The sequence below is a fragment of the Topomyia yanbarensis genome, unplaced genomic scaffold (genome assembly GCF_030247195.1).
Source record: "Topomyia yanbarensis strain Yona2022 unplaced genomic scaffold, ASM3024719v1 HiC_scaffold_29, whole genome shotgun sequence".
NCBI lineage: Eukaryota > Metazoa > Arthropoda > Insecta > Diptera > Culicidae > Topomyia > Topomyia yanbarensis.
This window is the reverse complement of record NW_026683481.1, coordinates 151437-167604: the sequence shown is the minus strand read 5'-3', so window position 1 is coordinate 167604 and position 16168 is coordinate 151437. Positions and strand designations below refer to the sequence as shown.

The 16168-nt window shown below is 37.7% G+C and overlaps 1 protein-coding gene across 2 annotated transcripts in view; it reads right to left on the bottom strand.

The window, feature by feature from the left end:
* Nucleotides 1–16168, bottom strand: part of LOC131695115 (phospholipid-transporting ATPase VB-like) — a 216576-nt gene that overhangs the window by 88755 nt on the left and 111653 nt on the right. For both annotated transcript variants that reach the window (XM_058983634.1, XM_058983633.1), the window contains one exon: nt 3827–5181. In XM_058983634.1, the coding sequence (XP_058839617.1) occupies nt 3827–4788 (962 nt within the window). In that variant the 5' untranslated portion in view covers nt 4789–5181. The remainder of the gene's footprint in view (nt 1–3826; nt 5182–16168) is intronic.

Genomic DNA, 16168 nt, shown 5'->3' with positions numbered 1-16168 from the left:
ATCAATGTTTGTCAAACATTATTTTTTTCGAGTTTACATCAAATCTCAATGTTTCATGCATTTTAAAGTCGTTTGGCATCCAAAATACAAATTTGATTTTGAAAATTTTTCATTTCAGTTTATATGGGAATTTGCTGTGTGATTGCACTCTTCAACTCGTAACTCCGGAACAGGAAGTCCAATCAATAAAACATTCAACTGCAGCCGATGGGAAGGTTGTACCTTTCATTTGAGACTAACTTTGTGCAAATCGGTCCAGCCATCTCTGATTAACAGAGGTCACATTTTTTCCACATACACACATACACACACAGACATTTTCCGATCTCGATGAACTGAGTCGATTGGTATATGACACTCGGCCCTCCCGGTCGGGATTAGATTGACGAATTTTAGAGTGAATGAGAAAGTCAAAAACATTTTTAGCAAATGTTGAAAGTTGTGCATTTTTTCTTGGTGAGCAGTTCTATGTTTCATAGACATTAAATCAATTTCAACTTCGCTTTCTATTAAATAAAGACCCTTATTACAGTGCATCTCTACAAAAGCGAGCTCAATTTGAAAAGGAATCTGAGGATTACGATTGATTATAGAACTCTGGAATTTTCTATTGGAATGTTTTCAGGCAGGAATTTGATAATGATGCAATTAGACAACTGTGAAATCAAGACCAAGATCAGTTACATATCAGGACCCCATTCCGATAATTTATCAAAAGTCCTCACGATGTTTACAACAACAGGTTATCAATATACGTATCAGATAATTGTTATTGTAATATTGAATTAATCAGCAACAATAAATTTTCAACTTCAATCCAATTTTTTTTTTTGGGTGTGGTGAGGGGGGGAGGAGTTGTATGGTGTTAAACCCCAAAACCTTCTCTTGGCTACGCCGTTGCTTGGAGTTATTTACTTCGCTTTTATTTTCCGATATGTTTCAGATCGATCCGATGGTTATAAGTTAGAAAAATTGCAGTCAGAAGGTTCGCACAAATGAACATTTTTGCACTGATAAGCTATCAAGTTCCTTCCAGACAACTTGGAAGTGTTCGGTGATTATTTCTAGCGGTTATAAATAGTAAAATGAAATACAAAATTCGTTTTATCGAAATAACGTTTAGCTTATTTCAATGGATTATTACTATATTGAACAATAAATAGGCGACAAAGAGTAATCAACAAACAATAAGCCATAACTTTTAAAGTATTCAAAATAGATATTTAAAGTCTTTAGTAAAGTTATTCGCAAAAGTAAGAGCTACAAATTTGCTGAAGACATCATTTCGATATAATCACTTCCAAGAAAATTTGTGAAAATATCTCACTCATAGGGGGATTAATCAGCAAAAGCACAATTCCAAAAGAAAATCCATATTACCTCCATTAAATTCTTCGAAGATACTATTGACCTAAAATAAGCCGTTTTGGCGTTAAAAATAGATTACATGTTTGTGGTCATATATCTGGCAATGGGAAATGATAAAAATCTTTCGTCCGCATTTAATGTTAAATATCTCTTTTGATAATAGTCCGATTTCAACAAGCTATAGGTTGTTCGAAAGGTATTCGTTAAAGCTTTCTAAAAACATATAAATTGTTAATCTATATTGTCAATTTCGGCAGATAATTTAAAAAAACTGCAAAAAACGCCATTTTTACGCATTCAAACATTCATATCTTGAAAATTAAACATCAGAATCAAAAACAAATTAATAGCGTTCATACTGTTTTTTAGTTCTTTCATTTAAAATTGGTTTGGATAAGATCGGTTCAGCCATTGCTGAGAAACACGAATGAGAATTTGTCCGTTACATACACACACACACACACACACACAGACATTGTCCCAAATCGTCGAGCTGAGTCGATTGGTATATAAGACTCGTGAAAAAATCTTGAAAGTTTGAGCGAATTCTATACATTTCTTTTATAAGAAATGTAAAAAGCTATCAAACTCATAAAATGAGTAGAAAACATAAATCAAATTAGCTCAGCTCAATAAATGAAAAATTTGGCAATATTTAAAAAGTAGTAAATTGACTCAAACTCACCAATTGGAAGAAATAAATAAAAGGAATAAAATGACCAAAATTAATCGAATGAATTGATTGAATCAAATGAATCAAATTGATCAAATGAATTAAATGAATCAAACGTATAAAGTGAATCAAGCGAATCAAATGAATCAACAGAATCAAATGAATCAAAGAGCATACTTTTTACTGTTAGTAGCGATTTGTCTCAAATTCAACTGATGGAAAACAATTATCTTTCTAAAGCAAGAAGGGAATTTTTATTATTACAAGTACAATGAATGTTGAATGAAAATTAAAAGCATCCCGCAAAAGATCGATGACATTGAACGTGGCATACATTTGACATCGGATGCTTTGTTTAGTTGGCTACACAAGTGGCTACATTGACGTACACCGGCTTCCTTCTGAAAGTACAGATGTCTACATTGTACAGCACCCGTCATGGAGCGACTATTTAAGCCGAAGAGTTGTGATAAAATGTACCTACAAAATGGAAAATAGCGCTGAGCAAACATTCGACACAGAGGCAAACACGGGCGCGCGTGTTTCAAATGCCAAACATGTACCGGCGGCGGCATCTAAACAGGCCAGAGGGCAAGCAGTTGCGAGAAAGTACACGTTCTGCAACAACAAAACAGCCAATCGAAGAATGGGCGATGAGTCAGTTTTGCGTCAATGCCTGCGGTCGTTCCGCGGCTGGCAACTCACTCATATGTCGATCTAGTGTAGTATTTCTGGCACACAGGATTTTACAAGCAGAAACCGGGTTACTCTGGGGTTTTCCAAAAAGTAACATACGGAAACAAAAGTTTACATTGAGTTTTGTTTTCAGTTCATTAGGTAATCAGTATGAAAGTTTATCCTGCATAAATCGAGGTATGGGCTGCTTTGGAGCTTCTGGGCACTATTTAATGAGCGCTCCGGAAAATGGAAATGATTGAATATCGAATATATTGAATATTTATTATCGCCATTTATGTCCTTCAAAACCAGTCTAATTTTATTGTGATGACTTCTTTGAGCAAGAAACATTCATTTTTGCTTCATTATCAGCCAACTCTAGTAATAGTTGTAAAATGTTCTAGTAATGTATTTAGAGAACCGGAAAGTCAACTATCAACATACCTTCTGAAGGAAAATTCTGGACGAACCGTCATTCTCCGAGCAGAGATTATATCAATTACCAGTAGACGAAAGAATAAAACAATATTAACAAGTGTGCTTAACCCTCCGGAAGTCGCGCAAATAGCACACTGAACGAGCAGCCGCTGGTGCGCTAAGACGATTTCGTTAGATTTTCAGAGCATCGTGCACTCAGTGCACTAGCGCGACTTCCAGGAGGATAACGAATAATGTTTTGTCCAGAATTTCCCCACACTTTCCGACCTTAGTCATAAATTACTCGAGAAAGTATTTACTTAGCTGAAATTTAAAAGCTAAAAACAGTACAGCCCAAGTAACAATTGAAGTTTTGTAGCACGCTACAAGTGCAATCTAAGTTTTATAAGTGGCTATAAAACTACTATAAAACCTCAATTGTTAATGACTGATTGAGGAACGTTGTTGTCTATGTCTTGAGACAGTTCTCATGTCATAAAAGAAAAAAATGGCGCTTAACAGCAACAAATCGTGTGACATACGGTAGCTATAGCAATTACTGCTGGAACGTTTTGTATAACTAGTGATTAAAAAGTTGAACAATAAACAGGACGTATCCGTGAGATAGAAACCAGCCCGTTACAAATATTCAGTCAATTAAATGATAGTTAAGTATAGTGTAACACTCACCCATTGTACACACGGCAGGTCGAGTTGTTAATCCGCTTATCGGAAGCCCGCCGCCTTCGGTCCTCAAACAGGTCCTTGATGGCCGTCACGCCCAGTACAAACAGTACCGGTATCATAGCGATTTCCTTGCCAAAGGCGTTGATCTGGGGAAACCAGTTGAGCAGCACTATGAAAATGAAGTACAAATTCGCGACTCTGTGAAACTGTTCGAGCAGATTTTTCGGCACAAACGACAGCAGTGTGTATTTGGTAGTCCGAATTTTGTTTCCAACCAGCCGCCCGTTCGGGTGGTCATGTTTTGGCGTTTTGGGAGGCACTGTGTGATTGGGGACCACGATCCGGTAGCCCCGGTCTTCGAATTTGCTACTACGACAGAACATAATCCGTTTCCACCAGGGAGGTCGATCCGCCCGCCGAAGAGTGTAGATCGATTCCGACCGCGACGCCTGTCGGGAATGACCATTGCCGGAAGTGGAAGCGGTTCCCGCTTCTCGCGTTTCCGGCGGCTCTTTGTGACCTGGTGGAAGGATAAAATCTGTTTTGGAGCCAACACGGCTGTGGCCGGATCGAGGAAGAGGAGTATCCGTAATCTGGCCCTGGGACAAAGCCCGTTGGTGGCCACCTTTAACCGCTGATTTGAGCACTGAAGGCCTAGCGACTGCCCCGTACAACCCAAAGGAACCCTCTCCATGGCTGATAGATCGAGAGTGTCCTCCGTTTCTAGGATTGTCAAACAAGTTTCGACTGATACTCGTTGCACTGGTTGGTGGTCCACTACCGCCCACTACACTCGATCCCGGGAATACGTAGGTTCTGGTAGCATCCGAAGCCAGGTTCAGTAGCCCAGAATGGCCACCTGGAATCTGTAGATGCTGCTGGGATTGTTGAGGAGTCAGAGGTGTCGTAGGTTGAAAACCACCAGTCGATGGAACATCCTTTCTCGAATCCTCCAATTGTGTCATCGTTGTATACCACCATTAGGAACCGATTAGCCGCCCACTTTTCCGATTCCTATTAATTGCACTTAATTGATTTTCTTATTTTAAGCCACTAATTTCTCGAACATCTTTCATTATTTAGCAAAAGCTTCCATAGGCCTCAATCATATAGTAAAAACACTTCAAAATTCACAGTTGGTAGTTGAAATAAATATTTCGTGAGCAAGTATAACAGAAACGAATACGCCACCAATCAACGATCGTTAAAAACACTAAATTTTATTTTTCGCGTTTCACCCTCCGTAATAAAATGAGCCAGATTGGTTTCGGCTTAACGGACAGCTGTTTTAAGTTCACACTTTTCGCTTCGTTCAGAGTGCTGCTCAATCGCGCGTAAAGAAGAGTTCCGACATTGATCTGGAAATATGAAAAGAAAGGGAAAATGAGGTAAATATCAGATTGCTTTCGATTTTCAAATAGGATTTGTGATTTTTAAGTTATTAATTTTGTGGTGATCAACATCGAGACACCGGTGAGATCGATCGGATAGAAATTGTCCTGAATGATGAAACAGATTTCTACGCACGATTTGTTTACTTTATTCATCCACCCTGCGTATCGGCCTCTGGCTTCGGCACAACCATATGCTACTGAAATAGCGAAAACAGATCGTTTCGTACCGATATTAAAAAAAAACTAACATTCTTTAATAGCCGATGATTTTTTTTTCAAAACAACCGCGTATTCGTAGTGTGGTATCGTGTAGTGTGATGTAGAGTAAAATGGGGTCGGGCAGACAAGACGGTGCATTTTGGATTGCAGAGCACTAGCTTTAAAAAATATCCGCGTCGGTGTTTTTTGATTGTAACAGAATACTTCGACGTAGCTCGCACATTCCAAGTAACAGAATTGTTCGCCAAGGTAAGTTCTACAAATGAACACTGATTTCTTGGTTGAATTCTGAATCAATACACGCTAGCAAGTCTACAAAGGGATCTGTGAAAAAAAAGTCGAAAAGACAGAAGGTCGAAAGTAGAAAAACTCTAGTAAGAGAACTGCGGAGAGAAAAACAGCATTTTTGGCAACGTATGCCCCGGCATTGCATGGCAACACGTCCAATGTTATAAGGATAGGCAATGTTCGATTGGATTCGTTTTTTGACAGCTAAACGCGAATCCAATCGATCCAAAATGGAGTCTCCGCAGTTCTCTTTCTAGAGTTTTTCTAGTCGAAAGCAAATAGGCCAAAAGACAAAAAGGTCGAAGGAACAAAAGGTCGAAGTACAAAAGATCGAAAGACAATTAGACGAAAATGCAAATTGAAAGACAAAAAATTCAGAATTTAAACGTTTTTATTTATTTGAAAAAAAAGGTAAATTCGAAATTTAACGAAATAGCTTACCTTATATTTTCATATATTGAGCTCAGAATCAGAAATCAGTAATCAGAATATATTGGGTTAAATGGCACGTTCCCCGTATTTAGTCGTTCAGAAGCTAAAAATCGCTCCCCTTCTATACACAAATCATAACAATGTCTATTTGCACAAGCAACTTTTCATTGCGAAACGCAAACAAACAATACGGGAAAATGCAAAGCTAGTCTATTTAACAATGCGACCAAACTGTGTTGCTGTTGACTTTCACGAAATACCCTGTAAGACCATCGATTTGTGAAGTGATGATATTGAAGAGCTCTAGATAGCAGAAGTTACGACTGTGCAATTCCACCATCTATGTCATACGGTCACTACGTTCACTAGCCAATCAGAATGATTTGCTTCGCAGAACAACTTGAAACAAGTCGTCGAATGTAATGGTATTTTATACAGCAATATGCTGGGATGCTAGACGATGGCACTATTGAAGTAAAGCTACATAACTTGGTAGCGCCTACTAATGCTGGCATTATCAAACAAAACAACACATGTTAAAATACGGAGAAGTGGTTACTATTAAGGAAGATACTTGGACCTAAATAACGTTTCTTTATGTTTGAAGATACTGTATTCTGAATAACGATTCCCTGTTTTAGGCCCATTTTTTTAATTCAACTCGTACAAGTTACGTTTTCATTAAAAAATAAACTATTTTCAGAAGTAGCTGGAAGAAACTACGAGTACTAAATCCACGAAACAAAATTTCTTTAACCTCCCGGAAGTACACGCTGCTCTGAAAATCTAGCGAAATCGTCTCAGCGCATCAGCGGCTGCTTGTTCAGTGGGCCATTTGCGCGACTTCCGGAGGGTTAAATATTATATTTACCGAACAATTTACAAAAATACTTGCACACCCTGACGAGAGACCAGAGATTTCAAACTGTCGTTGGAGTAATCTACAATCTTCAGTAGAGCGGGTGAGAAGAAACATCTTGAGATCGTCTGCGCAAGGCAGGCGTTAAGTCTTCGGAACTAGAAGGACGTCGTTGAAGTAAAGCAGAAACATCAGCGGTCCCAAGTGACCTTCCTGGAGTACTCCTGACGTAGAAGTGAATGTGGGTGCCTGGCAATCTCCAATGCCAACCACTATTTCTCGATCTGTAAAGTAGAATCGAAAGAACTGCAACAAACTACCGTTAATTCCAAATCTCTCCATTTTGGCGATTGTTTTGCCATGGTTCACTTTGTGAAAAGTGGCAGATAGATCTGCGTAGATAACATCGGTTTGAGCACGACGTTCCATACTCTCTGTTAAGTAGGATGTAAAGCAAAGCAGGTTAGTCGTTGTCGAACGCCCACACGTTAAGCCATGTTGATCGTCACTTAGGCACTGCTTGCAGTGAGCCTGGAGAGGTTCCATGATCACCAGCTCGAACAACTTGGAGACAGCGCTAAAAGACGTAATTCCACGTTAATTATTAACGTCTCGCTTATTACCCTTTTTATGGACTGGAAACATACATGTTCGCAGACTTCCAAGGATGGAAAAATGCCACTGGCAATAGATGTTCTAAAGATGCGATGAAGTGGAGTCGCTAAAGACGAATTTCGCGCCAACTCGAACAAATGTTGGCAGCACCCTCTCAGATTTTAATGAAACTTTTTGTACATGAGAACTTTGTCACAAAAAGCCACTTTGCATACTTTGTTTTTCCAAAAATGATCTAGACTGTCTTTTGAAAACTATTTTTACCAATTTTTTTTTCAAATGGCTATAGGCTAAAAATGACAAATCTTACAAAAAAAAAAATATTGTAGGAGTGATTTTCACAAAATTAGTCAAATTTTTGAAAAAATTCTTCATCCACTCCTACACTGAAAAAAATCGATTTAAAAAATTTGAAGTCGATTTACAAAGAAACCTAATTTTTGATTTGGATGAAATTTTGTTCCAAGGTAGGTAATTATGTTCCCTACCTACCGTCAAGTTGGGCACTTTCAAGAAAAAAGTTATTTGAAAAAAACTTTTCCTTGTCCAAAGAAAAAAATTCCTTGCAGTGTATGTTTACCGAAAACTAAACGAATGAAAGTGATTATCATCTCAGAATCCATTTTCCCAACTGCTAGCTGCCTGATACATGCAAAAAGTATCAGTAACGAATTTGGTATATATTCATAACAAAATGGAATGAAAACTGGAAGATTGGAAGACTGGAAGACTGCAGTTCATTTGTTCATCTCAAAAATGATAAATTTTATGAATAATTGACAAACTTTTCTAAAATTTATTTTATGTCTGATGGAGCAGTAGCACAATACAAAAATAAGAAAAACTTCGCAAGCTTGTATAGATTCCAGTCCAAGTACGAATTAAGCGCAGAATGGCATTTTTTGCAGCATCCCATGGAAAAGGACCCTGGCTATTAGTGGCACTCTCAAGCGAATGGCAAAAAGAGCCAGTCTTACTTGCGACTATGAAAATACCATAACAACTCCCCGAGAGTTATATAACTGGGCAGTTGAACAATCTGATAAAAATATCACAAAATTAATTTTCTGCTACATATTCACTGAACAGTAAAAAATGTCAGAACTCGAAGAACTGTTTAATAACGGCAAAACAATATCTGGTACTCAGGAATTCCACAGTTTTGTGCTTATTCCTGGTGGTAAAGTAGAGGCGAGAAGGTATTCTAATTGAAAAGATGAACCAAAAACATTTTCCTTGTATAGAAATAATACAAAATAGCATGCATGAAGATAGTTTTAAGACAAATGTTATATATAAAAATAAATAAACAATCATATTAAATTCAATACATAATGTTGTGGTGGTTATTTCTTTTCCTGATCCTTCCTCAGCAGTAAACAAGAAAATAAAGTCACATCTTTATTGGAATATTTGTTTAATGACATAAACTCTATTCAATGGGATTCTTAATTAAGAGGGTACCGTAAACCGGGGGACTTTGATCAGCGGGATGACTCGAATTTTTTTCCTAGATCGCTTATTAAACCAGAATAATATACCGAATCGTTTTAATTTGAACTGATTTTTACTCTAAACTTATAAAATACTGATTTGTTATACTTTTTGAGTATATTGTTCGGTTTTTGGGTACAAAAAATACAAAAAAAACCGAAATTTGACTTTACCTTATTTTTACGAAGCTTCGTAAAGTGTCTATTTTTATAAAACAAATCTCAGATTTGAGTAAAAGTAGTTTGAGTAAAAATTACAAGCGAGTTTTTATTTTTCTTTGGATTGGGATGTGCAAACTTTAGTTTTAAGAGTTTGTTTTTTTTAAATACATTTTTTGTAAAACTAGTTGGCAATTATTTCAAATTATTTTAAGCTAAAATTCGCAACATTTTTTTATTGTTCAATATTCCAACGTGATAGAACGGATGAAACGTTTGGTACGTCGACAAAGCACTGAAATAATTTGAGCAGTTTTAAAGGTTTTCAGAATCTTTTATTCTAGTTGGACACGAATTATACGAATTTTGGTTACTCGAATTTTACAGTGCATTGAAATACTTTGTATAATACCAATTAACATCTATTTAACAATAACTATCTTTCCAGAATCAGTTTAAACAAACATTTCAATGAAAAACATTGACAACGATAACTTAATGTGGGTGAACATGCAGGTTATCAAAGTCACCCAGGAATACGAAAACGGACTTCAACTTGAAATCATTTTTGGAAAAATAGCTGTAAGCGGACAATTTTAGGTTATACCATCTAATCTTGTTCTCCATACATCAGTACATGGTTTAAAAATATTAAACTTGAAAAAAATGTATTGCGTCTAAAAATATGTAATGATTACTTCGAAAAGTGATCAATGTCACCCCGGTTTACGGTACATACCGTTTTGTGATAAAAATGTAAGGAAAAGAGAATTCACCTAAAGGAATAAAGCAATGATTTCATTACATCAAACTTAGAGTATTTGGGTAGCACATTTTTCAGTGAAATAAACAAGCATAAGTTTATAAACATATATTGATAATTGGCGGAGTTATGGCTTTTTCCCCGAAACCCTTTTTAATTAAGAGGTTTGGGCTGATCACGATTGAAGACCAATAGATCATCTAAAATCCCAAAAATTCTATTAGTATATGAGTATTCCTCGTGCCTTAGCGATTAGTTGAATAAATAATATTTTTTTCTGCATTGGATAACGTTTTTAGAAACAAAATCGCTGTTTAAAGCTCTACAAAATTGTATTTAAAAATTCTTATCCATCAAACAAAAATTTTTGCATAAAAAAGGAATCGTTGAAGTACGAGAAAATTTATTTACGATCAATTGAAAATAAAAATTAAGAAAATCGATTGAATCGTTTTTCGGCAATCGTTATCACGAAAAAATCATTTTTAGTAAAACGACATTTGGAGATAATCGAGTTTAAAATTTCAAATTACCAATGCTCTTGGTAGACGAAGCGCGCTTGGAAGCGTTGTAACTTTCGATCTATTCGTCAGATCTCTATACAAATTTGGCAAAAAATTCTCAAGGAGTTGTACTTCAGATAATAAAAAAAATTGATTTTATGAAAAATGAAAAGGTATGTTAATAAAAGTATACTTAGTTGCTAAATTAGATAATATCTTCTCACTAAATGAGTTTTATTGGATTCTGAGTTGATTATGACTGTCATTGGTTTAGTTTTCGATAAAAATCTACTGAAGAAAAAAATTCAGTTTAGGCAAGAAAAAGTTTTTTTCCTTGGAAGTGCCCAACTTGATTTTTCTGACGGTGGGCAGAGAAATTATGTTCTATCTTGGAAAAAAATTTCACCCAAATCAATAATGGGTTTTTTTGTAAATCGACTTTAAATTTTTAAAATCGATTTTTTTCAGTGTAGGAGTCAATGACGAATTTTTTCAATATTTTTATTCGAAAATTTGACTAATTTTGTAAAAATGACTCGTACAACATTTTTTATAAGATTTGTCATTTTTAGACTATAACCATTTGAAAAAAATTGGTAAAAAAAAGTTTCAAAAGACAGTCTAGATCATTTTTGGAAAAACAAAGTATGCAAAGTGGCTTTTTGTGACAAAGTCTTCATGTACAGAAAATTTCATTAAAATCTGAGAGGGTGCTGCCAACTCTGAATACGATTTGGCGCGAAATTCGTCCAAAACGTTGATGTGCCTTTTCAAAAGTACTGAAGGGAAGCCATCGGGTCCCGAATTGAAAGACGATTTCAATCGAGAACAAGCTCTGGTAGTCATCGTTTCATTGACATCGATAACGATTAGAGTTTAGCTTACGGGAGCCAAGGAAAAACCCGAACGAAAAAAAGTAGTCGAAAAAACAGGATTTCGCTAAGGAATGGTTTTTTGCTGTAGTGTTTCGGATTCTCCTTGTCAGTAACTAGCACCAACTGGGTGTCAAGTTAGACCTAAAATCCAAAAAGTATAAATAACTAGCTTATACCGAGTGATGTCTCGATAGTAAGCACAAAGGTTCTGTTTGCCGACGAGGAATATGAACCGAAACTGTCTTTTGGTATAAGAACCAAACGCCTGGTACTATACAAAAGTCCCAAATGGGAAAAAAAATTCCCTTGGGGATCTTCTGAGCATGGGCTTGGTCACAGGAGAACCTTGTAATCGATTTGGGATATATACTGCTCACCTCTTTGATGGGGAACGTGGAATATCTGGCACAAGGTACGGAACGAATACGTCACATTACTGATTTCGCCCTGGCTACAAAAAATCAACTGATAACACTGTTAAATTTGTTCGAAAGGTATTTTTTTCGTAAATTGTTCTACTAGAGCTGTAGACCTGGGTTCTCGGAAGAGCTCCTCGTCAGAATCGCACACTACAACAACGAGACTAGACGGGAAATGTCACCCACTGAAACACTGCTTTAGGCCAATTGCAGCGGGCCATGATTTTGATTGTAATATTGGGTGTGCGGTTCCGATGTTTGGATGTAGGGACTTAACGATCGCGTAAGAATGTGCACTTATTTGTGCGCGTTTGAGAACACATTAATCAGATTTATGAGCGCGCTGCCGTTCACTGAATCATCGGCGCGTTTTTACGTTGGCGAAATTTTGGGTATAGATGTCTGTGGATGATCGCGGTAGCATGTTTGTGCGTGAATCATTGCGAAGGGCTCGGACGTTTGTAACATAACGTGTTCGATCGCTAGGGCGTTTTTGTGTCCCGTGGAGGTTTGTATGTCGCATGTGCTGGCGTGTATTCGATGTTATAACCGTGTGTCCATTCGCATATTCGCGTGTGTTCTTGGACGATCGCGCAATTCGTGAATCTGATGCATAATTTTAAGTGTACGGTTCAGATGCTAGAAGAGAGTGAGTTCTTCCACATCATTAGAGTTTCCGGTCATGCAACGTATCATCGATCCCAGAATTTTATTTCAAGTGCCTTAGTGCTTCGAAATAAGTTGGAAAGCGCTGTGCAAAGACTAATGGAAGGCATCCAAAGAAAAGTTCACGAAATTCCGACGTTGAAATACCGACGTTAAAATTCTGACGTTGAAATTCCGACGTAAAAATTGCGACGTTAAAATTCCGACGTTGAAATTCTGACGTCGAAATTCCGACGTTAAAATTCCGACGTTAAAATTCTGACGTTGAAATTCCGACGTTGAAATTTCGACGTTAAAATTCCGACGTTGAAATTCTGACGTCGAAATTCCGACGTTGAAATTCTGGCGTTGAAATTCTGACGTTGAAATTCCGACGTTGAAGTTCCGACGTCGGAATCCCAACGTTAAAATTCCGACGTCGAAATTCTGACTGCGGCAGAGGTAGAAATTAGACTTATTGAAAGATAAAATTTATATCAACAAGTATACTTCCATGATCGCAAATGATTCCCATAAGGATAGGAAATCTCATAGAAAACATAGAATGTTCATACTAATACATACTAACAAATACGAAATGTTGTACTGTAATTTACTTTGTTTATTAAGGAAACAATGTGAAACACTTTGTGAGCGAGAAAATGTTACGTGACGTGGGCAGAGCTCTTATGTCTTCAACAAAGATGTTTTAATATCATTCCAAACAACTTTAATGAAGACACCAAGTCCTTAAATAATGATTTTTGAACATTAATACTTTTGAACCTCAATATTTTTAAATGTTCATAAAAACCGATCTTGACGTACTAGAGACAAACGGAAAACGCCCTTTTCCATAATTCTTCTCCTACTTTCCCAAAAACAATATACGGTCACAGCATGCTTAAGCTGATTTTTTTTTGTCAACAAGTGTAATACAGAATAGTTGTAGGGAAAGTAACTGCAGGTAACTTCAATGCGTCCGACCCAACCTTCGAAATGGTGTACCCCTCATGCTGTATCCGGGGCAATTAGTCACAAATTAATTTCATTTAGTTTTTTTTGCCTACTGCCAACGCGACTCATTCCACCATTCAACTTTTATTGCCGCGGATTGTTCCACTTTCGTTGCGCCAAAACAGTGAAATGCGGTGGGTGCATCAAAACAAACAGAAGAAATGTAAAAAGTTGGGAGTGTGCGTGGAAACGAGAAAACCAAAAATCGCAAGAGACACCGCTTATCAGCTAGATCATGAAACGAAAGGAAAATCGGCGAAATCGGACGAATCCGTCGCTCGTTCATCAGTATCGGTGCGAAACATAAGCGCAGCCGGATACGGTGTAAAAACAAATCAAGTTTCTTCACAATCGAAATGCGTATTGGCCAGACGCACTTTTCTCTTGATTTTTTTTGTTGTGGTTTTCGATGGTGTATAGCGCGGCTATACACTACCTAGCTGAGGGAAAGCTTGGAAAATTAAGGCGAACAGCGCGCAACGGTCGGGGAGGAAGATGATACTTGGGAGGATAGTGCTGCTCGTTGCGGCGACCGCGGTCGGAAACCTTTCAAGTGCACTTGGCGGAAAGATGGGCCTTCCAGCAAAGCATCTCCCCGGAGCGATTGATGCAACAGATTGCGGTTTGCTATATATGATAATTAAAATTTCGACGGTAGCACGATGAGGTGAGTGTGTGTGTATTTGTGTTTCCAGTGAAGACTAGTGGGAGCTGAGATTTACCCTAAAGGGGAATCGCTGTTTACGTTTTGTTATTTAAATCGTGTCTGTCTTTTGTATCCGAGAGATGGCGATGAAGTTCGCGTTTTAAGGTACATACAGTTATATAGTGTATCTTTGAAACATTAATTTTCGTATGTCAAAAAACACAGCATTTACATTTCCATTGGTTGATTTGATAAGAGACCATGTTTCGGCGGATTATAAATCAGGTATAATATTAACTGCATTGTAGCAAAACGAACAAAATAATTGAATTAAATATGCTACTTAATATGGTAATAAACGATAATCAAGACTGTAGAGAGAAATTACGGGCTCGGGGGTCCAGTATAAGGGCCTCTTTCATCATTGTAGACTTTTCGAACACAGAAACGGTTAAGTTCGAAATATATGGGGAAAAATAGTACTCAGCGCTATTATGGTACAGTGCATGAAAACTTTTTTTATTTCGATTATAGTGGTTTATCCTTAAGGTCATTCTCCTCTTCCGTTTGGAAAAATCTCTTAAGGAAAATCTCTAACCCTATGTGTGGGGTTGGGATTCGAACCCAGGTGAGCTGCGTACAAGGCAGTCGATTTACCAACTACGCTATGCCCGTCCCCGTGTGCATGGAAACTACTTGCGGAAAACTATAGAAGGATACACTTAGTGTTAGGAAATTCAAATGATTTTTTTTTTCCATTTAAAAGAGTATTACGGTCATTTTCTTTTGTTTTTTCGTCAGTTTCTGCCCGCACTAAGTGCCTATGCCTACCACCGACGCTAAAGAGGTGAGTCCACAATCAGCTATCGGTTCCTCAACACATGGACCGGGACCAGCAATCCTATTTCCGTTGCGAAGGAAGACGTGACACAGAGTTTTAACATCAGAAAATCTCTCTCTGGGATTGAACCCAGACCCACTGAGCTAAGCGGCGGTCACGCTTACCACTCTATCATCGGCCCCATCTATGATCACAATTTGGTCAAACAACAATGATAAATATTTTTATTAATAAAAAATCTTTTTTTTATAATTTCGATTAGTCTAAAATTCAGAAATATATTCAGCTGAGCTTTCGGTTGAATATCTTTTAACTACCGCTGTCAAATTCTGTATAACCACCTAGCCCACTTTGTTCGCCACAGCCAGTTTACTTGAACAGTTTTGGGTCTTCTTCAGGTTCCACTGGACGATGGACCAATATTTCTCGATTGGGCCGAGCTCTAGTGTGTTGGGGGGGTCTTTGTCCATGTGCGGCACCTAAACCTTGCAGGCGTCATAGCAGTAAACGTCCTTTTTTCTATAATGGCAGGATTCGAAATCCGGCCAAAATAGCGTGAAACAATTGTGCTACTTCATGAAAGGTACTCTTTCACGAAAATTTTATTGTTGGCAAGCTCGGTTGCAATAAAAATTTCCAAACATTTTTCAAACCACAGGTACAGAAAGCCTGCCAAACCAGATATTTCTGTTGATTCCTCCCAGTGGCCATTGCACTGGTGACAGTAGATTTGGTAGCTTTTCACGATTTCGCTAACTTGGCGTGCAAGTAGTTCGGATTCAGGCTATACGCGAGCAAAATTTCTCTGTCTTACTCAAAAATGCAAAATGCCTACCTTTTCTGCGGCTGTAATTTTTCTGCATACATTCTCATTTCTCTTTCGACGCTGCTGTCGCTCGCTAGTGCAGGACGCCCAGCGCTGTACGGCAGTCTGTAAGCAAAGCAGTAACATGACAAAAATACTGCCCCCAGTACAGCTACTAGACGCGAGCGGTAGAGCTTCTTTTTCCTTATTTTACACTTTTTAATATTTTTAATCTATTCAATATTTTTAATCACAAACGACCACAATGAATGCGGTTCGTTTACGCCACGATTGGCATCAACGCTTTCGTGTGCGGGCCTCTTCCTTTGACTATGCAAAGAAAAGTGTACAAAACGAGAGAACTCCGCCAAA